The 22,732-nt window shown below is 46.0% G+C and overlaps 1 protein-coding gene across 2 annotated transcripts in view; it reads left to right on the top strand.

The window, feature by feature from the left end:
* Positions 1 to 11,367, top strand: part of CASP7 (caspase 7) — a 103,476-nt gene extending 92,109 nt beyond the window's left edge. For both annotated transcript variants that reach the window (XM_063962563.1, XM_063962564.1), the window contains 5 exons: positions 1,182 to 1,318; positions 3,333 to 3,461; positions 7,084 to 7,259; positions 8,241 to 8,379; positions 8,725 to 11,367. In XM_063962563.1, the coding sequence (XP_063818633.1) occupies positions 1,182 to 1,318; positions 3,333 to 3,461; positions 7,084 to 7,259; positions 8,241 to 8,379; positions 8,725 to 8,948 (805 nt within the window). In that variant the 3' untranslated portion in view covers positions 8,949 to 11,367. The remainder of the gene's footprint in view (positions 1 to 1,181; positions 1,319 to 3,332; positions 3,462 to 7,083; positions 7,260 to 8,240; positions 8,380 to 8,724) is intronic.
* Positions 11,368 to 22,732: the final 11,365 nt, after the last annotated feature.

Below are 22,732 nucleotides of genomic sequence, written 5' to 3'. Positions count from 1 at the left end.
AGTTGGTGATACACAGCGAGTGATCTGCAAAATGTGACCTGTGCGGGGTGCTAAGGACCGGGGATTGAGAAACCGTGAACTAGACCATTATCAGTTATAGGAATTTAAGGTCTATAATTAAATTATGCTGAACCTTTGGTACATACGTTGCCTAAGGACACTCCAGAAATATTCTTAGAAGTACTGTACTCCAGCCTCTTAAACTGAACTGTAGTTTATTCTGTGAGTAGAACACAACGTATAAGCCACTTTATAAGGGGTAATTCATTTCTTAAACGTGGTTAAAATTTACTGACATGGTTCAAACTTGGTCATAGTCCTGAATAATTGTCACCCCATCGCCGTCTGTCAATGTGTTTCAGATGTTTGTTATTGTGTTTATATTGTACCATATAGTTTTATTAGAGGCCACTGGGGGTCATTCCGAGTTGATCGCTCGCTAGCTACTTTTAGCAGCCGTGCAAACGCATAGTCGCCGCCCACGGGGGAGTGTATTTTCGCTTTGCAAGTGTGCGAACGCGTGTGCAGTCAAGCGGTACAAAAAAGTTTTTTGCAGTTTCTGAGTAGCTCTGGACTTACTCAGCCGCTGCGATCACTTCAGTCTTTTTGCTCCCAGAATTGACGTCAGACACCCGCCCTGCAAACGCCTGGACACGCCTGCGTTTTTCCAACCACTCCCAGAAAACGTTCAGTTGACACCCACAAACGTCCTCTTTCTGTCAATCTTCTTGCGATCGGCTGTGCAAATGGATTCTTTGTTAAATCCATCGCCCAGCAACGATCCGCTTTGTACCCGTACGACACGCCTGCGCATTGCGGTGCATACACATGCGCAGTAGTAACCTGTTTGCTGCGCTGCGGAAAAACGGCAGCGTGCGATCAACTCGGAATGACCCCCATTGTTCTTTGTTGTCACTCTTCTGCAACTTCATACGGGTCTGTTCTTTGTCAGTCTAAAATGTAAATAAAGGCCGTAAGTTTGCTGTGCATAGGAGAGAAATCTTTCCCCCTAGTCACTTGTGTATCCTGAGTTATGTATTCTGAGCTCCTACAATGAGAGCTGGGAATAATTTTTTATTTTATAGAGGGCAGCTGGTATTCTAAGGTGAATGATCATGTAATGCTCTGGTAAAATGTAAGCGTCGCTGACGTTTCTCATTCGCCGCTCTTTCTCCCAATAGGAAAAAGAAAAATGAACCAGAGAAGACAGAGAAGCAGAACTTCCGCATCGTTACCCCAGAGTTCCAGTACACAATGAGTTATGGGAAAGTCGGCAGATGCGTTATCATTAACAACAAAAACTTTGCTGAACAAACAGGTGACGCTGCTTTTCTGTTCCTTCATACAAAGACGTTGGGGGGTATCCAAATGGGCGTGAGGTTTTACCTGAAAAAAAAAACTTGCACCCAATTTTGAATTACCACGATACTTGCGGTTGTACAAGGGTTCCAGAGCAAGTCTTGATGGTTTTTCCTAAAAATTAAGATTTTTACTCTGGGGCTTCAAATATAGAAAACGCAGTGTTTTCTATAGAAATCACCGCTGCTCATTTTCTCACCTTCAATTGAATAGGAATAACCCTGTAGCTAAAACGCTGCAGGGATTTTAAAAAATGAGTGCACAATTGAATATGCCCATTAACTTCAACTGTTAGGATTCTGTTATTTCCAGGATTGTGCCTGATAGTGATACTGAGTGATATATACGGAGACAAGTGCTGACTCTGAGGTATAACCACAATGACACATGCAGCCTGTGAGAGAAAACATCTATAAATGCAGCTTGTGAGAGATAATCACGATACATGCAAGATGTAAACACAACCGAGCACCTGCAATTCCATGTTCTATGACATTATTCCATAGTACAAACTATTGGTGGCTCTTAGTGACTGGATAGGCTGCACGCTCAGTGATGTCACTGGCTCCTAGTGATTGGATAGGCTGCACTCTCAGTGATATCACTGGCTCCTAGTGACTGGATAGGCTGCACTCTCAGTGATGTCACTGGCTCCTAGTGACTGGGTAGGCTGCACTCTCAGTGATGTCGCTGGCGCCTAGTGAATGGATAGGCTGCACTCTCCATTATGTCACTGGCTTCTAGTGACTGGATAGGCTGCACTCAGTGATGTCACTGGCTCCTAGTGATTGGATAGGCTGCACTCTCAGTGATGTCACTGGCTCCTAGTGAATGGATAGGCTGCACTCTCAGTGATGTCACTGGCTCCTAGTGACTGGATAGGCTGCACTCTCAGTGATGTCACTGGCGCCTAGTGAATGGATAGGCTGCACTCTCCATTATGTCACTGGCTTCTAGTGACTGGATAGGCTGCACTCTCAGTGATGTCACTGGCTCCTAGTGATTGGATAGGCTGCACTCTCAGTGATGTCACTGGCTCCTAGTGAATGGATAGGCTGCACGCTCAGTGATGTCACTGGCTCCTAGTGACTGGATAGGCTGCACTCTCAGTGATGTCACTGGCTCCTAGTGATTGGATAGGCTGCACTCTCCATTAGGTCACTGGCTCCTAGTGACTGGATAGGCTGCACTCTCCATTAGGTCACTGGCTCCTAGTGACTGGATAGGCTGCACTCTCAGTGATGTCACTGGCTCCTAGTGATTGGATAGGCTGCACTCTCAGTGATGTCACTGGCTCCTAGTGATTGGATAGCCTGCATTCTCAGTGATGTCACTGGCTCCTAGTGACTGGATAGGCTGCACTCTCAGTGATGTCACTGGTTCCTATGGAATGGATAGGCAGCATTATTAGTGATTTCACTGGCTCCTAGTGAATGGATAGGCTGCACTCTCAGTGATATCACTGGCTCCTAGTGACTGGATAGGCTGCGCACTCAGTGATGTCATTGGCTCCTAGTGAACGGATAGGCAGCATTATTAGTGATGTCACTGGTTCCACTCTCAGTGATGTCACTGGCTCCTAGTGAAAGGGTAGGCTGCACTCTCAGTGATGTCACAGGCTCCTAGTGAATGGATAGGCTGCATTCTCAGTGATGTCACTTGCTCCTAGTGAAAGGATGGGCTGCACTCTGTGATGTCACTGGCTCCTAGTGAGTGGATAGGCTGCACTCTCATGAATATTGGTTGAGCTCACAAAGTTTCTGCCTGTGGCGTTCACTTTACTGAGATACGATTGCATCTCCCGTCCCTGTATACGCGTGGTACGGGTCTTGCGTGTACACAATGCCGCAGGAGCCGGGAAAATGTGAACGCATCTCAGATGCATTCACTACTGAATAGGGCCCACAGTTTTATCTTTTCACGCTCCTGTTATCCGTCTAGAAGGACATTTATTCATCTCATTGAATTCTTAGGAATGTGCACACGGAATGGAACAGATAAAGATGCCGGTGACTTATTTCGATGTTTCAAAAGTCTGGGATTTGACGTAACTGTATACAATGACAAGAACTGTGAACAGATGGAAACATTACTGCAAAATGGTAAATATATGGGAAATTACCATTTTTGGGGGGACAGTCCCGAATTCCACAGTGACGCAGTGCGCCGTTATAGTGACTGGGTGTTGGGTGCATGGTCACTATGACTCAGTGTTTGGGGTGTGGTTATGTTGACTAGGAGTTGGGTGTGGTTATGTAGATTAGGTGATGGGGGCGTGGTCATGTGGGCTAGGTGTATATAGGGGGCGTGGTTATGTGTATTAGGTGTGTGTCGGGAGCGTGGTTCTGTCGATTAATTTATTTTTGTGTCCCAGTGGCATTTGCTCAAAAATGTTTGTTTTTTGCCCTGTTTATTATTATATGAAATGTCAGTAGATATGTATAGCCTTTATTAAAATAGTGTATTGAAACATTCTGAATACCGCTACATACGGTAGCATTTTCCTCTGTACATGTCACTTCGACTGCAGATCTGTTTAAGTCCAAAAATAGCAGGGTCATTCCGTGTCAAATTAACACTCTTTTTGTTAAAATTTTACCTCACCAGCTCAGATTTTGTTCCAATTTGGTATATGAAGAGTATATATGTAGTCTAAGAAAAATACAAAACTTTATTTAAATATCTCATGCCGTTTCCAAATTATGGCTATGTAAAGTTTAAAAAAAAATCTACCAAAAACGCACAATCAGCATATTTTCAAATCGCCATAGCAGCTCTCCTAATTAAGATAGAGAGGTGGGAGTTGTGTAATTTTACTGCGTTTTTTATGCCCTTTCTTATGATATAGAACACGATAGGCTTTGTAGGAAAAACTGAAATTTATGATTATCTCAAAAAGTACCTCGACAAAAAAGTTAAAAAAATTTCAGGAAATAGTCTATACTAATGGTAAATGTCAGAATTTAAAAGTGGGAGGATAATGGGTTCATACTTAAAAATAAATTTAAAGCAAGGTAGTTTATTAAATAAAAAAGCCGGGTGTATTACAAGTAGAAAAAATAATAGATTTGATGGCTTCATTAGTTTAATTCTATAAATCAAGTTGAATAGAAATACTGGACATTGTATTAGTCAGTCATCAATGTTAGCTGAGGATAGTCTGACAATGCCTCAGTGTCATCAGGAGACATGACATAAAACGTCTTCCAGTTGGAGTTGTTTGTCTTCATTTTCATTATTGTCCATCACATAAGCAAGCCACCATTTCCTGTTATAAAGTCAGTGTGTTGATTTGACACGGAATGGCCTAGCAGGAAGTCACAGTAAAAGTGAGCTTGGTTATGTACAAAGATATAGAGGTTTATCATAGGGCAAAAACCCTCATTGCTGCTGAGAACATCAGAGGTTTGTTTCCAACAATAACCACATCTCTGGCCATAAGGTTCACCAGCCTACACCCCAAGGGTGCCAACAATAACCCCATCTCTGCCCGTAAGTTTCACCAACCTACACCCCAAGGGTGCCATCCAGAACCCCATCGCTGGTAATTGACCAGCCTACACCCCAATTACTACTTTTGTTGACTTGTTATGGGGCTCAAATCTGGGCTGCTCCTCCTACTTATGTAACATACAGTATGGGGCTTATTCTGAAAGTAAGTTATACCCAGTGAAGCCCACTGCACAGACCAGAAAACTGATGCCATCATAAAGGGGTGAAAGCCATCTGGTAGGTAAGTGGTTAATTGGTTGTTTCTAATCATGGTAATACGAAAACATGCAGGGAATTGAAGCTTATTTACTGTTGTCCCCTGGGACGATGAGCCCTGTGGCAGGTGAGCAATGAGCACTGTGGGAGTCTAGTGATTTGCCTTGAGGGAGGCTAGCGACACGCACTGTGGGAGGCTAGCAACGCGCACTGTGGGAGGCTAGCGACGCGCACTGTGGGAGGTGAGCAATTTGCACTGTCAGTGCGGGCATTCATCTCTGTACAGCATTGAGTATTACAAAATCTTAGAACCCTCACACACTTCTAGTTTATATATACATATAGATGCATCAATTTTACATGTAAGCTGCATTTTTAGCGCAGTGTCATATCTTTGTATCTACCTGGCAAGGGCAATTTAGGTGAATTACATACTACGGGGGCAGTTCACAAAGTTATATTGGAATGCGGAATTAATACCATTGTGTCTGAAAATTAAGAAACTGATATGTGATATAGCTGAATTACTTATAGTGCAATCATTTTGCCAACAGTCTGTATCAGGACGAGAAATTCTTTTAATATTATTAGCCCTTATAGTTGCTAATATAAATATATATATATATATATATATATATAAGTTGACTTCTGCCAGCAGTGGATCAATCTGGAATATTTAATGGTGCTTTGTGGCAGCATTGTGTCTCATTCATAGCGCCATATTGGCTACCATCAGCCAGTGATTTCATATTACCTCTATATTTGCTACAAAATTACTAGTGCAATTATTATTTCCCAGTAGCAAGAGGTGTATATAATATAATAATTTATTATACTGTATGCCCTTCCATGGTGGGTACACACAGTCATTAGGCGATGTTCTCCTTATGTGAATTTAATTGAGGGTAGTACAATTGATTACTGACACACAATTAATATTTCCTTATCAGCAACCAAGAAATAATATACTATTATATACTGTAATAAGAAATTTTGTAAAGGGACAAAACACACACAAACACTGTGATAGACTGTGGGGGTTTTTTATTTTACATTTATTGTTTAATTCTTCCATTTCTGTATTTACATTGTTGTTCACTTTTACATTTTTTATTATTTCACAGAGGCCTTTTACTAGCATCAATAATACAAGTTACATTTTATAGAGTCTAACTATTAATAATTCTGTTTGTGCACCACTGTAAGAGCAATTCTTTTCTTTCTTGAATTTGCTTCAACATATATTGGCACCAATATTGTCTGTGGCAACACCCCCAAACGTGATTGTACTTGATGTGATGGCTATATGGGGCAATAATGAGAGTAAAAGTATATAATATTGATACATACTTGTTCTTCCCAATCCCCTTTTACTTTTATTATTAATTGAAGCTTATTTACTGTTGTCCCCTGGGACGATATGCTCTGTGGGAGGCGAGGGATTTGCAGTGTGGAAAGCGAGGGATTTGCAGTGTGGGAAGCGAGGGATTTGCAGTGTGGGAGGCTAGCGGCGCACACTGTGGGAGGTAAGCGTCACGCACTGTGGGAGGTTAGCGATTTTCACTGTGAGAAGGGCATTCATCTCTGTACGAGGCAAGAACTGCGCCCTGTTCGAGCACCCATATTGATGACTGACTACAGACAGAACCTTGGTCAGTAAAGGGAAATGGTAACTCCCCAACAAGACTTCATTGTGTGCTCTGTACAGCCGCAGGGCTGGTGGAGGGCAGGTGTTTTGGGACTTCTTGGTGAAGACGAGTAATCATTCTGACAGGCAACGGTGGGGGCAGCCATATTGGGACTGAACCAGTGCTGGCATCAAGGAGACATGTACCTCCATCGCTTGTAACAGACGTCTCTAGAAACCATGGTAACCATGGACTCAGGTGCTCTGAGATAATGGCGTATACAGTACAGTGATGAGCTGGAAGGCCAGACTGTAGTTTATGGAGATGTTGGGCTGTTTGTATCTATAAAACGTTACATAATAAATAATATTATATTTCCTCCCCTCAGTGGCTCAGCAGAACCACAGCGACAGCGCCTGCTTTGCCTGTATCCTCCTGAGTCACGGAGAAGAAGGGCAGATCTACGGCACGGACGGGGCCATGGCAATAAAATCTCTAACAACACTTTTCCGAGGGGATAAATGTAAAAGTCTGGTTGGGAAACCCAAACTGTTCTTTATCCAGGTATGATTGGTAATGAGGTTGTGTGCTTCCTCAGTGCAGGAAAACTAACACTATAGAACTCCTATATACTCCTTCCACTATATAACTCTCAGTCTGTGGCTTCCTGCTGCCTCCATTCCCCTCCTCACATCATGTCACTGCCCCTGTCACATGCAGCCCTGTCCTCACTGACACATCACTCATCTCCTGATATACTCTGTGCTGCTGGGGGACCCTGCTCCTTCTACTGTATAACCCTCAGTCTGTGGCTTCCTGCTGCCTCCATTCCCCTCCTCACATCATGTCACTGCCCCTGTCACATGCAGCCCTGTCCTCACTGACACATCACACATCTCCTGATATACTCTGTGCTGCTGGTGTACCCTGCACCTCCCACTATATAACCCTCAGTCTGTGGCTTCCTGCTGCCTCCATTCCCCTCCTCACATCATGTCACTGCCCCTGTCACATGCAGCCCTGTCCTGACTGGCACATCACTCATCTCCTGATATACTCTGTGCTGCTGGGGACCCTGCTCCTTCCACTATATAACTCTCAGTCTGTGGCTTCCTGCTGCCTCCATTCTCCTCCTCACATAATGTCACTGTCCCTGTCACATGCAGCCCTGTCCTCACTGACTCATCACTCACCTGCTTATATACTCTGTGCTGCTGGTGTACCCTGCACCTCCCACTATATAACTCTCAGTCTGTGGCTTCCTGCTGCCTCCATTCCCCTCCTCACATCATGTCACTGCCCCTGTCACATGTAGCCCTGTCCTCACTGACACATCACCCATCTCCTGATATACTCTGTGCTGCTGGGGATCCTGCTCCTCCCACTATATAACTCTCATTCTGTGGCTTCCTGCTGCCTCCATTCCCCTCCTCACATCATGTCACTGCCCCTGTCCCATGCAGCCCTGTCCTCACTGACACATCCCTCATCTCCTGATATACTCTGTGCTGCTGTCACACTAACAGTCTACCTGTGGTATTTCAGGCTTGTCGCGGCTCAGAGTTTGACGAAGGGATTCAAACAGACTCCGGGCCTGCCAACGACTCTATGGAGACTGACGCCAATCCCAGATACAAGATTCCGGTGGAGGCTGATTTCCTGTTTGCATATTCCACTGTACCAGGTACCACTACCTATCTGTGATCGGCAGGGGGCACTCTCTGTTTGGCGGCTGAGGGAGGCGGCTCTTGAGGGGCTGTTCCCTAGCTCTGAAATCCGTATAACTGGAGTACCTGTCTCAGCTGCCTCTTCTCGGAGAACAATTTTGAGAGGGTTAAGAAAGTATGATTTCTTTTTTTCAGAATGAGCAGTTGTCCCTAAAATAAACACAATTTGTAACATCGGAGACAAGTCTTTATATTTAAACTTCATTTCCAGAACCATTCTGGAAAATGGAACCTATGGAGATATTGTAACAAGCTACCAAGACTATGTACTCTATGATCACCTCTGCTTCATGTTCCCGCAGGTTACTATTCCTGGAGGAACCCAGGCCGGGGCTCTTGGTTTGTCCAGGCCCTGTGCAGTGTCCTCACCGAATACGGAAAGCAGCTGGAGATCATGCAGATCCTGACTCGGGTCAACCACATGGTGGCCACCAACTTCGAGTCCTGGTCCGATGACCCACGCTTCAGTGAGAAGAAGCAGATACCTTGCGTAGTCTCCATGTTGACCAAGGAACTGTACTTCTAGTCGTCTTACATTCTGGACTCTCCGTGGTCGCAGATCTTCAGGGAGGATGATTGGGGTAGAGAGAGAGGTTTAAATGTCTAGTTACAGAGATCCAGGTTATGTGATGTTACAAAACCCATCAGTCACGACGTTTAGAGCTGTTCTTATGCGTACGTGAAAGAGACAATGTCTTTTGAATGCAATATGAGTGATGCGGACATTCTGCAACGTCCACAGACATTAAAGGGAAATTTCTAAAGAGTATTTCTTCTGCCGGCTAGCGGAACACTAGAGGGTCATGTCCTGTTTGGAGAGTAGAGATATTTCGAGCACGCCAGCTTGGAGACTGCACCAAGTTCCTCAGATGTTGCCACCACTGACCGCTTTGTGAGTGCTCCTGGATGGCTGGAGAATTGACATTTCTGTGGGTGGAATATCAGGGTCAAAAAAATTTGGACCCCCTGCTTAAGGCTTGTCTGGGGAAAGCATTTTGGAGAGTAGTAATTGGGAAGACGAGGCTTTTTTAAACACATGAAGTGGAAAGATGTTCATGAGCCACAAAGCAAACTGGTGTTAAATGTGTGCAACCCGGATCTGGCTCAGTGCTCACAGTCAACGAGAACTTGGTACCAGAATTAGAAGATGTTGGCCATACGGTTTTATCAGCAGTCTTACATACTGTATACACTTTTACAAATCCACACAATGTACAGTTGTATCACTAGACCCACCGCTGTGTCTTCCTGCTTTCACGGTAACGTCTTCAGAAACCTGAACAAATCAGAGCTCACGTTTTGTCTTCATCACGGCCGAAACTTGAGTCCAAACGGGAGAGGGAGGAGGAGACCCTAACAGTCTGCTGAGCAGAAAAATAACAAAGCTTTTGTGAATTATATATATATATATATATATATTGTTTTGAATTGCCTGATATATATTTTTATATATATATTTTCATGATATTTTACCTTTAGTGAACATATTGACCTAAAATTCTGATTTAATGATCATGGACATAGCTCCTCCCATACCCAGCACTGTCAAATCCCAGGACACTATATAGCAGGCATCAGGGGACGGAGCAGTCACAATGCTGGGCTATCACGAAAATCTCCCTCCCCCTCAACCAGCTAAACACAGCCATGGATTAGACCTAGTAAGGGTTAATGCAATGAAACCGGATCAAACAGCACTCTTCAACCAGCTCTTGTGGTAATAAAAGCAGATGATTAACCAACCTAGGTTTTTCCTCTAGTAGGATGGTCCCAACGCTAACCGCTGAGAGTACCGCCATTGGATTATTATTTTGTTTTGGTAGGCAGCTCCGTAGAAGAGGTCACCTAACAACCAATACAACAAACAGCATGAATACAAAGCACAACACTGACTGGATCACATATACCATTTTTTTATATTTCTGTGTTTTTAAACTCTGAGCAATACTAATCAAAAGTTGGCCAAAATGTTGTAGATTATGGGCTAGATTTATCAAGCCTTGAATAGTGAGAAATTGCACGGTGATAAAGTATCAACCAATCAGCTCCTACCTGTCAGTTTTCAAACACAGCCTGTAACATGGCCGTTATTAGCTGATTGGCTGGTACAGTATCACCGTGCAATTTATCACTCTCCAAGGCTTGATAAATCTGGGCCTTAGCCTGTTATAGTGGTCTGGAATAATGAAACCAGAAGATACATTAGTTTTGCATCCAGTAAATATATTAGAAAGTCGACCTCCCAGGAGGGAGAGGCAAACGTGATGATGAGATTTGCACCAGGATGCCCCACCCACTGCTGCTGAATAACACGATTTGCATCATTTTGCAGCAAGGGGCGGGGCCATGGTAATGCAGTTTCGTCATCAGGCCTCGACCACTTCAGAAGAAAGACAAGTGGTCAGGGGAGAGGGGACGTTTGCTCTACTGGGAGTACTCCCCAAAATCCGTGAGCGCCCAGTCATTCCGGGAGAATAGGCGAGTATGGTTTAGAAAATCAGAGCACTGGTATGACTGGGTGCAGCAATTTTTGGTAAACGACCCTCCTCATATATACATATTCTGCATTGGTCTTTCTATATGAAACACGAATACTTACTCAGTTGATATTGCATGTTTTTAGACAATATACACTTATATTTTGTCCATTATGGGAAAAATAATATAATAATAAGCCTCATTTATACCCCTCCAGAGGCTTGTACAGTTGTTTTTCAAAGAACAGTTTTTATTCTTATACTGCCCTCTGCTGGTTGGAGCGGATTCTCCCATATTCTGCCACTGCCGCAGGGTGTCCAATAGCGTCCAGGATTTCACGCAGAAACCTTGAGATCAACTTCTGTTTACAACAACTTCTTGTATCATCTAAGCAAACAGTTGTGTTCCTTTAATGTGAAAATATTCAGATGCCTATAACATTAAACGAACGTCTTTATGTAATTTTTTTAATGTGTTTTTTGGTATTATTATTTTTTTCCCCCAGCAGGAAAAATGTTATCCTCAATCTATATACAATAAGTCACATGGAGCAGTACACATGATCCAGAAACAGCTGAGTTATTTCATTGTGTACTTCCGCCGCTATTGTGCTGGCAGCTTTCCAAGAATTCCGGAGGCAGTTCATGCAAATAAGAGCGTGCAACAGTTTTTCGAAGATTTATGTAACTGGAGAGCTGCTGAGAACTGGTTGCTTCTCATGTAATTGCCCGGAGAACCTGTTCTAGAAACATGGACAATTGCCGGCTGTAGTAACTTTTTGTTCGCAGTCACCCATGCTCCAGTTTTGGTGAATGTCCCCTGATGCGTCCTGATTACCCTCACCGGCTAGTTCATATTATACCAGCAATCAAGAATAATTTGCAGTGAATTTTTAGCTGCATTAGGTGTGATAATCAGAAAATCAACCTCAAGGTGTCTTCAGCATTTGTTGACAATTGTCCTACAAAAAAACAAACTCTGGTAAGCGTCAACGTTTTGCTCATGTACAACATGCAGAGTTGTCTGAGATTTGCGTTCAAGAGTCTGATTCAGATTTGTAAGTAAAGCAAAAAATAAAAAATAAAATAATATTGCACCTCGGAAACATGACGTTGCACTGCGGGAGAGACAGATGTAATGTGCAGAGAGATTTAGATTTGGGTGATGAAAACTGACTGTAACAAAGTACAGCAACAATATTGTAGTAGATTCTCCCCGGGAATAAAATGTGTGAGCAGATGTAATATGAAGCATTAATGAAATGTAATAAATAATCAGTCTCTGTACTTTTATTGAAAATATTGAGGATATAATAAAATGTATTGTCATGTAAAATAAAAGAAATACATTTTTAAAATGAAGGATACTACATCCTATCTCACAACACAACAAATGATTTAGTAGCGGTGAGTTTAGTAGAAGAGACCCCAGGGCGTCAGGAATTAACAGACACCTAGGGGTATGTTTACTAAAGTTCTAAAATTGAACAGTGGTGATGTTGGCCATACAAGCCAATCATATTCTGTCTATCATTTCCTAGGATGCAATAGAGAAACGATAGACAAAATCTGATTGGTCTATACAGCACGAGACGCCTGGACGCTCCAAGAGGTGTAGTGTAGCCTTTACATTTCTCTAACGTCCTAAGTGGATGCTGGGGACTCCGTAAGGACCATGGGGAATAGCGGCTCCGCAGGAGACTGGGCACATCTAAAGAAAGCTTTAGGACTAACTGGTGTGCACTGGCTCCTCCCCCTATGACCCTCATCCAAGCCTCAGTTAGATTTCTGTGCCCGACGAGAAGGGTGCACACTAGGGGCTCTCCTGAGCTTCTTAGTGAAAGTTTTAGTTTAGGTTTATTATTTTCAGTGAGTCCTGCTGGCAACAGGCTCACTGCATCGAGGGACTAAGGGGAGAAGAAGCGAACTCACCTGCGTGCAGAGTGGATTGGGCTTCTTGGCTACTGGACATTAGCTCCAGAGGGACGATCACAGGTTCAGCCTGGATGGGTCCCGGAGCCGCGCCGCCGGCCCCCTTACAGAGCCAGAAGAGCGAAGAGGTCCGGAAAAATCGGCGGCAGAAGACGTTCCTGTCTTCAATAAGGTAGCGCACAGCACTGCAGCTGTGCGCCATTGCTCTCAGCACACTTCATACTCCGGTCACTGAGGGTGCAGGGCGCTGGGGGGGGCGCCCTGAGACGCAATAAAACACGATAAAAATACCTTACATGGCAAAAAATGCATCACATATAGCTCCTGGGCTATATGGATGCATTTAACCCCTGCCAGAATATACAGAAAAACGGGTGATAAGGCCGCCGAAAAGGGGGCGGAGCCTATCTCCTCAGCACACTGGCGCCATTTTCCCTCACAGCTCAGTTGGAGGGAAGCTCCCTGGCTCTTCCCTGCACTACAGAAAAGGTTAAAAAAAAGAGAGGGGGGCACTAATTAGGCGCAGTATTAAAACATACAGCAGCTATAAAGGGAAAAACACTTATATAAGGTTATCCCTGTATATATATATATAGCGCTCTGGTGTGTGCTGGCATACTCTCCCTCTGTCTCCCCAAAGGGCTAGTGGGGTCCTGTCCTCTATCAGAGCATTCCCTGTGTGTGTGCTGTGTGTCGGTACGTTTGTGTCGACGTGTATGAGGAGAAAAATGATGTGGAGACGGAGCAGAGTGTCTGTAACAGTGATGTCACCACCTAGGGGGTTGACACCTGAGTGGATGTACTGTTGAAAATTACGTGACAGTGTCAGCTCTGTATAAAAAAACAGTGGTTGACATGAGACAGCCGGCTACTCAGCTTGTGCCTGTCCAGACGTCTCATAGGCCGTCAGGGGCTCTAAAGCGCCCGTTACCTCAGATGGCAGATACAGACGCCGACACGGATACTGACTCCTGTGTCGACGGTGAAGAGACAACCGTGATTTCCAGTGGGGCCACACGTTACATGATTGAGACAATGGAAAATGTTTTATACATTTCTGATAATACGAGTACCACCAAAAAGGGGTATTCTGGTGAGGGAAAAACTACCTGTAGTTTTCCTGAATCTGAAAAATAAAATGAGGTGTGTGATGATACGTGGGTTTCCCCCCGATAACAATGGGAAACACCCCTAGAGGGGATAAGGCGCTCACACGCTTGTAAGAACAAGGGCTCTACCTTCTCATGAGATGGCCGCCCTTAAGGATCCTGCTGATAGAAAGCAGGAGGGTATCCAAAAATGTATTCACACACATACTGGTGTTATACTGCGACCAGCAATCGCCTCAGCCTGGAGGTGCAGTGCTGGGTTGGCATGGTCGGATTCCCTGACTGGAAATATTGATATCCTAGATAAGGATAGTATATTATTGCCTATAGAGCATTTAAAAGATGCATTTCTATATATGCATGATGCACAGCGGAATATTTGCCGACTGGCATCAAGTATAAGTTCGTTGTCCAATTCTACCAGTAAAATGGTCAGGTGATGCGGATTCCAAACGGCATTTGGAAGTATTGCCTTTAAAAGGGGACATTTGGGGTCGGTCTTTTAGACCTGGTGGCCACGGCAACAACTGGGAAATCCACGTTTGTACCCTAGGTCGCCTCTCCGTATTATCAGGCGCAGTCCTTTGTTGGCAAGCGGACAAAAGGTTCCTCTTTTCTGCTCGTGACAGAGGGAGAGGAAAAAGGCTGAAGAGATTACCCAGTTCCCAGGAACAGAAATCCTTTCCCGCCTCTGCAAAAGCCCTCAGTATGACGCTAGGGCCTTACAAACTCAGGCACGGTGGGGGCCCGTTCTCAATGAATTTCAGTGCGCAGTGGGCTCACTCGCAAGTAGACCCCTGGATCCTTCAGGTAATATCTCAAGGGTACATATTGAAATTCGAGACGTCTCCCCCTCGCCGTTTCCAAAAGTCGGCTTTACCGACGTCTCCCTCTGACAGGGAGGCAGTTTTGGAAGCCATTCACCCAGCAGGTGATAATCAAGGTACCCCTCCTGCAACAGGGAACGGGGTATTATTCCACACTATTGTGGTACCGAAGCCAGACGGCCCGGTGAAACCGATTCTAAATCTAAAATCTTTGAACACTTACATACAGAGGTTCAAATTCAAGATTGTGTCACTCAGAGCAGTGATTGCGAACCTGGAAGAAGGGGACTACATGATGTCTTGGGACATCAAGGATGCTTACCTTCATGTCAAAGTTTACCCTTCTCACCAAGGGTACCTCAGGTTATGGTACAGAACTGTCACTATCAGTTCAGACGCTGCCGTAGGGATGGTCCACGGCACCCCGGGTCTTTACCAAGGTAATGGCCAAAATGATATCCCTTCGAAGGAAGGGAATTTTAGTTATCCCTTACTTGGACGATTCCCTGATAAGGGTAAGATCCAGGGAACAGTTGGAAGTCGGTGTAGCACTATCTCAGGTAGTGTTGCGGCAGCACGATTGGATTCTCAATATTCCAAAATCGCAGCTGGTTCCGACGACTTGTCTTCTGTTTCCTAGGGATGTTCCTGGACACAGTCCAGAAAAAAGGTGTTTCTCCCGGAAGAGAAAACCAGGGAGTTATCCGAGCTAGTCAGGAACCTCCTAAAACCGAACCAAGTCTCAGTGCATCAATGCACAAGGGTTCTGGGTAAAAATGGTGGCTTCCTACGAAGCAATCCCATTCGTTAGATTCCACGCAAGAACTTTCCAGTGGAACCTACTGGACAAATGGTCCGGGTCGCATTTTCAGATGCATCAGCGGATAACCCTGTCACCAAGGACAAGGGTATCCATCATGTGGTGGTTGCAGAGTGCTCATCTTCTAGAGAGCCGCAGATTCGGCATTCAGGACTGGGTCCTGGTGACCACGGATGCCAGCCTGCGAGGCTGGGGAGCAGTCACACAGGGAAGGAATATCCAGGGCTTAGGGTCAAGCCTGGATACATCACTTCACATAAATATCCTGAAGCTAAGGGCCATTTACAATGCTCTAAGCTTAGCAAGACCTCTGCTTCAAGGTCAGCCGGTGTTGATCCAGCGGACAACATCATGGCAGTCACCCACGTAAACAGACAGGGTGGCACAAGAAGCAGGAGGGCAATGGCAGAAGCTGCAGGGATTCTTCGCTGGGCGGAAAATCATGTGATAGCACTGTCAACAGTATTCATTCCGGGAATGGACAACTGGGAAGCAGACTTCCTCAGCACGACCTCCACCCGGGAGAGTGGGGACTTCACCCAGAAGTCGTCCACATGATTAAAAAACTCGCCAGGTATTGCGCCAGGTCAAGAGACCCTCAGGCAATAGTTGTAGACGCTCTGGTAACACCGTGGGTGTACCAGTCAGTGTATGTGTTCCCTCCTCTGCCTCTCATACCCAAGGTACTGAGATTGATAAGATGGAGAGGAGAAAGCACTATATTCGTGGCTCCGGATTGGCCAAGAAGGACTTGGTAACCGGAACTTCAAGAGATGCTCACGGAGGATCCGTGGCCTCTACCTCTAAGAAGGGACCTGCTCCAGCAAGGACCCTGTCTGTTCCAAGACTTACCGCGGCTGCGTTTGACGGCATGGCGGTTGAACGCCGGATCCTGAAGGAAAAAAGGCTTTCCGGATGAAGTCATCCCTATCCTGATCAAAGCCAGGAAGGATGTAACCGCAAAAACATTATCACCGCAATGGGCGAAAATATGTTGCGTGGTGCGAGGCCAGTAAGGCCCGACGGAGGAAATTCAACTGGGTCGATTCCTACATTTCCTGCAAACAGGAGTGTCTATGGGCCTGAAATTGGGGTCCATCAAGGTTCAAATTTGCGGCCCTGTCAATTTTCTTCCAAAAAGAACTAGCTTCAGTCCCTGAAGTTCAGACGTTTGTAAAAGGGGTACTGCATATACAGCCTCCTTTTGTGCCTCCAGTGGCACTTTGGGATCTCAATGTAGTTTTGGGTTCCAAAAGTCACATTGGTTTGAACCACTTAAATCTGTGGAGTTAAAATATCTCACATGGAAAGTGGTCACGCTGTTGGCCCTGGCCTGGGCCAGGTGCGTGTCAGAATTGGCGGCTTTATCTTGAAAAAGCCCTTATCTGATTTTCCATTCGGACAGGGCGGAATTGAGGACTCGTCCTCAGTTTCTCCCCAAGGTGGTTTCAGCGTTTCACCTGAACCAACCTATTTGTGGTGCCTGCGGCTACTAGGGACTTGGAGGCCTCCAAGTTGCTAGACGTTGTCAGTGCCCTGAAAATATATGTTTCCAGGACGGCTGGAGTCAGGAAATCTGCCTCGCTGTTTATCCTGTATGCACCCAACAAGCTGGGTGCTCCTGCTTCTAAGCAGACTATTGCTCGTTGGATTTGTAGTACAATTCAGCTTGCACATTCTGTGGCAGGCCTGCCACAACCAAAAATCTGTAAATGCCCACTCCACAAGGAAGGTGGGCTCATCTTGGGCGGCTGCCCGAGGGGTCTCGGCTTTACAACTTTGCCGAGCAGCTACTTGGTCAGGAGCAAATACGTTGTAAAATTCTACAAAATTAATATCCTGGCTGAGGAGGACCTGGAGTTCTCTCATTTGGTGCTGCAGAGTCATCCGCACTCTCCCGCCCGTTTGGGAGCTTTGGTATAATCCCCATGGTCCTTACGGAGTCCCCAGCATCCACTTAGGACGTTAGAGAAAATAAGAATTTACTTACCGATAATTCTATTTCTCATAGTCCGTAGTGGATGCTGGGCGCCCATCCCAAGTGCGGATTGTCTGCAATACTTGTACATAGTTATTGTTACAAAAATCGGGTTATTATTGTTGTGAGCCGTCTGTTCAGAGGCTCCTACGTTTGTCATACTGTTAACTGGGTTCAGATCACAGGTTATACGGTGTGATTGGTGTGGCTGGTATGAGTCTTACCCGGGATTCAAAATCCTTCCTTATTGTGTACGCTCGTCCGGGCACAGTATCCTAACTGAGGCTTGGAGGAGGGTCATAGGGGGAGGAGCCAGTGCACACCAGTTAGTCCTAAAGCTTTCTTTAGATGTGCCCAGTCTCCTGCGGAGCCGCTATTCCCCATGGTCCTTACGGAGTCCCCAGCATCCACTACGGACTATGAGAAATAGAATTATCGGTAAGTAAATTCTTATTTTTTGCATTTTATCCGCATCACGGGTGCAGTGAAATTCCACTCGCAGTGCACTACAGACGCTCGGCTGCGATGAAGCACCACGGAACTTGGCGTGAGAAAAAGACGCAGCATCGCACAGCTGAGTCGCCTGGGAGGGGGTACGAGGACACATCTGTACAAATGTCTCTTAAGCCTTCTGTAAATACTGACTGATCCGCTTCCTCCTTCAGCTCCTCACTCTCCCGTACTGGGTGTTTATTTGCTCCTCGTGCAGTAAGCTCAGACAGTATAATGATGAATGGATCCCTAGCTGACGGTATTTCACTAGCGGCTTACAACCTTTTGGAAGGCTGTGTAAATATCTTTTCTCTATCGTCCTAAGTGGATGCTGGGGTTCCTGAAAGGACCATGGGGAATAGCGGCTCCGCAGGAGACAGGGCACAAAAAAGTAAAGCTTTACTAGGTCAGGTGGTGTGCACTGGCTCCTCCCCCTATGACCCTCCTCCAGACTCCAGTTAGATTTTGTGCCCGAACGAGAAGGGTGCAATCTAGGTGGCTCTCCTAAAGAGCTGCTTAGAGAAAGTTTAGTTTAGGTTTTTTTTCTTTACAGTGAGTCCTGCTGGCAACAGGATCACTGCAACGTGGGACTTAGGGGGAAAGTAGTAAACTCACCTGCATGCAGAGTGGATTTGCTGCTTGGCTACTGGACACCATTAGCTCCAGAGGGATCGAACACAGGCCCAGCCGTGGAGTCCGGTCCCGGAGCCGCGCCGCCGACCCCCTTGCAGATGCTGAAGCGTGAAGAGGTCCGGAAACCGGCGGCTGAAGACTCCTCAGTCTTCATAAGGTAGCGCACAGCACTGCAGCTGTGCGCCATTTTCCTCTCAGCACACTTCACTGGGCAGTCACTGAGGGTGCAGAGCGCTGGGGGGGGGCGCTCTGAGAGGCAAATATAAACCTTATACAAGGCTAAAAATACCTCACATATAGCCCATAGGGGCTATATGGAGATATTTAACCCCTGCCTGACTGGAAAAATAGCGGGAGAAGAACCCGCCGAAAAAGGGGCGGGGCCTATCTCCTCAGCACACGGCGCCATTTTCTGTCACAGCTCCGCTGGTCAGGACGGCTCCCAGGTCTCTCCCCTGCACTGCACTACAGAAACAGGGTAAAACAGAGAGGGGGGGCACATTAATGGCTATATATATATATATTATATATTAAAGCAGCTATAAGGGAGCACTTAATATAAGGATATCCCTTGTATATATAGCGCTTTGTGGTGTGTGCTGGCAGACTCTCCCTCTGTCTCCCCAAAAGGGCTAGTGGGTCCTGTCTTCATTAGAGCATTCCCTGTGAGTTTGCGGTGTGTGTCGGTACGGGGTGTCGACATGTATGAGGACGATATTGGTGTGGAGGCGGAGCAATTGCCAAATATGCAGATGTCACCCCCCAGGGGGTCGACACCAGAATGGATGCCTTTATTTGTGGAATTACGTGATGGTTTATCTTCCCTTAAACAGTCAGTTGAGGACATGAGGCGGCCGGACAATCAATTAATGCCTGTCCAGGCGCCTCAAACACCGTCAGGGGCTGTAAAACGCCCTTTGCCTCAGTCGGTCGACACAGACCCAGACACAGGCACTGATTCCAGTGACGACGGTAGAAATTCAAACGTATTTTCCAGTAGGGCCACACGTTATATGATTTTGGCAATGAAGGAGACGTTACATTTAGCTGATACTACAGATACCGTAAAACAGGGTATTATGTATGGTGTGAAAAAACTACAAACAGTTTTTCCTGAATCAGAAGAATTAAATGACGTGTGTGATGAAGCGTGGGTTGCTCCTGATAAAAAGTTGATAATTTCAAAAAAGTTATTGGCATTATACCCTTTCCCGCCAGAGGTTAGGGCGCGCTGGGAAACACCCCCTAAGGTGGACAAGGCGCTCACACGCTTATCTAAACAAGTGGCGTTACCCTCTCCTGAGACGGCCGCACTTAAGGATCCATCAGATAGAAAGATGGAAGTTATTCAAAAGAATATATACACACATGCAGGTGTTATACTACGACCAGCTATAGCAACTGCCTGGATGTGCAGTGCTGGAGTAGTTTGGTCAGAATCCCTGATTGAAAATATTGATACCCTAGATAGGGACAATGTTTTACTGTCGTTAGAACAAATAAAGGATGCATTTATCTATATGCGTGATGCACAGAGGGATATTTGCACACTGGCATCTCGGGTGAGTGCTATGTCCATTTCAGCCAGAAGAGCCTTATGGACACGACAGTGGACAGGCGATGCGGATTCAAAACGTCACATGGAGGTTTTGCCGTATAAAGGGGAGGAGTTATTTGGAGTTGGTCTATCAGACTTGGTGGCCACGGCTACTGCCGGGAAATCCACTTTTTTACCTCAAGTCACTCCCCAACAGAGAAAGGCACCGACCTTTCAACCGCAGCCTTTTCGCTCCTACAAAAATAAGAGAGCAAAGGGTTTGTCGTACCTGCCACGAGGCAGAGGAAGAGGGAAGAGACACCAACAGGCAGCTCCTTCCCAGGAACAGAAGCCCTCCCCGGCTCCTGCAAAAACCTCAGCATGACGCTGGGGCCTCTCAAGCGGACTCGGGGACAGTGGGCGGCCGTCTCAAAAATTACAGCGCGCAGTGGGCTCACTCGCAGGTAGACCCCTGGATCCTGCAGATAATATCTCAGGGGTACAGGTTGGAATTAGAGACGGATCCTCCTCATCGTTTCCTGAAGTCTGCTTTACCAACCGTCTCTTCCGAAAGGGAGAGGGTGTTGGAAGCCATTCACAAGCTGTACGCTCAGCAGGTGATAGTCAAAGTACCCCTATTACAACAAGGAAAGGGGTATTATTCCACTCTATTTGTGGTACCGAAGCCGGATGGCTCGGTAAGGCCTATTCTAAATCTGAAGTCCTTGAACCTCTACATAAAAAAGTTCAAGTTCAAGATGGAGTCACTCAGAGCAGTGATAGCGAACCTGGAAGAAGGGGACTTTATGGTATCCTTGGACATCAAGGATGCGTATCTACACGTTCCGATTTACCCCGCACACCAGGGGTACCTCAGGTTCATTGTTCAAAACTGTCACTATCAGTTTCAGACGCTGCCGTTCGGATTGTCCACGGCGCCTCGGGTCTTTACCAAGGTAATGGCCGAGATGATGATTCTTCTTCGAAGAAAAGGCGTATTAGTTATCCCATACTTGGACGATCTCCTAATAAGGGCAAGGTCCAGAGAACAGCTGGAGACAGCTTTAGCACTATCTCAAGAGGTGCTAAGACAACACGGGTGGATTCTGAATATTCCAAAATCCCATTTAATCCCGACAACTCGTCTGCTGTTCCTAGGAATGATTCTGGACACGGTTCAGAAAAAGGTTTTCCTTCCAGAGGAAAAAGCCAAGGAGTTATCCGATCTGGTCAGGAACCTCCTAAAACCAGGAAAGGTGTCAGTACATCAATGCACAAGAGTCCTGGGAAAAATGGTGGCTTCTTACGAAGCAATTCCATTCGGCAGATTCCATGCAAGAATATTCCAAAGGGATCTGTTGGACAAATGGTCAGGGTCGCATCTGCAGATGCACCTGCGAATAACCCTGTCACCAAAGACAAGGGTGTCACTTCTGTGGTGGTTGCAGAAGGCTCACCTATTAGAAGGCCGCAGATTCGGCATTCAGGATTGGATCCTGGTGACCACGGACGCCAGCCTGAGAGGCTGGGGAGCAGTCACACAAGGAAGAAACTTCCAGGGAGTATGGACGAGTCTGGAAAAGTCTCTTCACATAAACATTCTGGAACTAAGAGCAATCTACAATGCTCTAAGCCAGGCGGAACTTCTCCTGAAAGGAAAGCCGGTGTTGATTCAGTCGGACAACATCACGGCGGTCGCCCATGTAAACAGGCAGGGCGGCACAAGAAGCAGGAGTGCAATGGCAGAAGCTGCCAAGATTCTTCGCTGGGCGGAGAATCACGTGATAGCACTGTCAGCAGTGTTCATCCCGGGCGTGGACAACTGGGAAGCAGACTTCCTCAGCAGACACGATCTTCATCCGGGAGAGTGGGGTCTACATCCAGAAGTCTTCAACATGTTAATAGACCGTTGGGAAAGACCAATTGTAGACATGATGGCGTCTCGCCTCAACAAGAAACTGGACAAATATTGCGCCAGGTCAAGAGATCCACAGGCAATAGCTGTGGACGCACTGGTAACTCTTTGGGTGTACCAGTCAGTGTATGTGTTTCCTCCTCTGCCGCTCATACCAAAGGTATTGAAGATCATACGGCAAAGAAGAGTAAGAACAATACTAGTGGTTCCGGATTGGCCGAGAAGGACTTGGTATCCGGAACTTCAAGAGATGCTCACGGACGAACCGTGGCCTCTACCTCTGAGAAGGGACCTGCTACAGCAGGGTCCCTGTCTTTTTCAAGACTTACCGCGGCTGCGTTTGACGGCATGGCGGTTGAACGCCAGATCCTAAAAGGGAAAGGCATTCCAGAAGAAGTCATTCCTACCTTGATTAAGGCACGGAAGGAAGTCACCGTGAAACATTATCACCGCATTTGGCGAAAATATGTAGCGTGGTGCGAGGATCGGAGTGTTCCGACGGAGGAATTCCAACTGGGTCGTTTCCTACATTTCCTGCAATCAGGATTATCTATGGGTCTCAAATTGGGATCCATTAAGGTTCAAATTTC

Source organism: Pseudophryne corroboree, chromosome 3 (genome assembly GCF_028390025.1).
Source record: "Pseudophryne corroboree isolate aPseCor3 chromosome 3, aPseCor3.hap2, whole genome shotgun sequence".
NCBI lineage: Eukaryota > Metazoa > Chordata > Amphibia > Anura > Myobatrachidae > Pseudophryne > Pseudophryne corroboree.
This window is presented reverse-complemented; position numbering and strand designations above follow the sequence as displayed.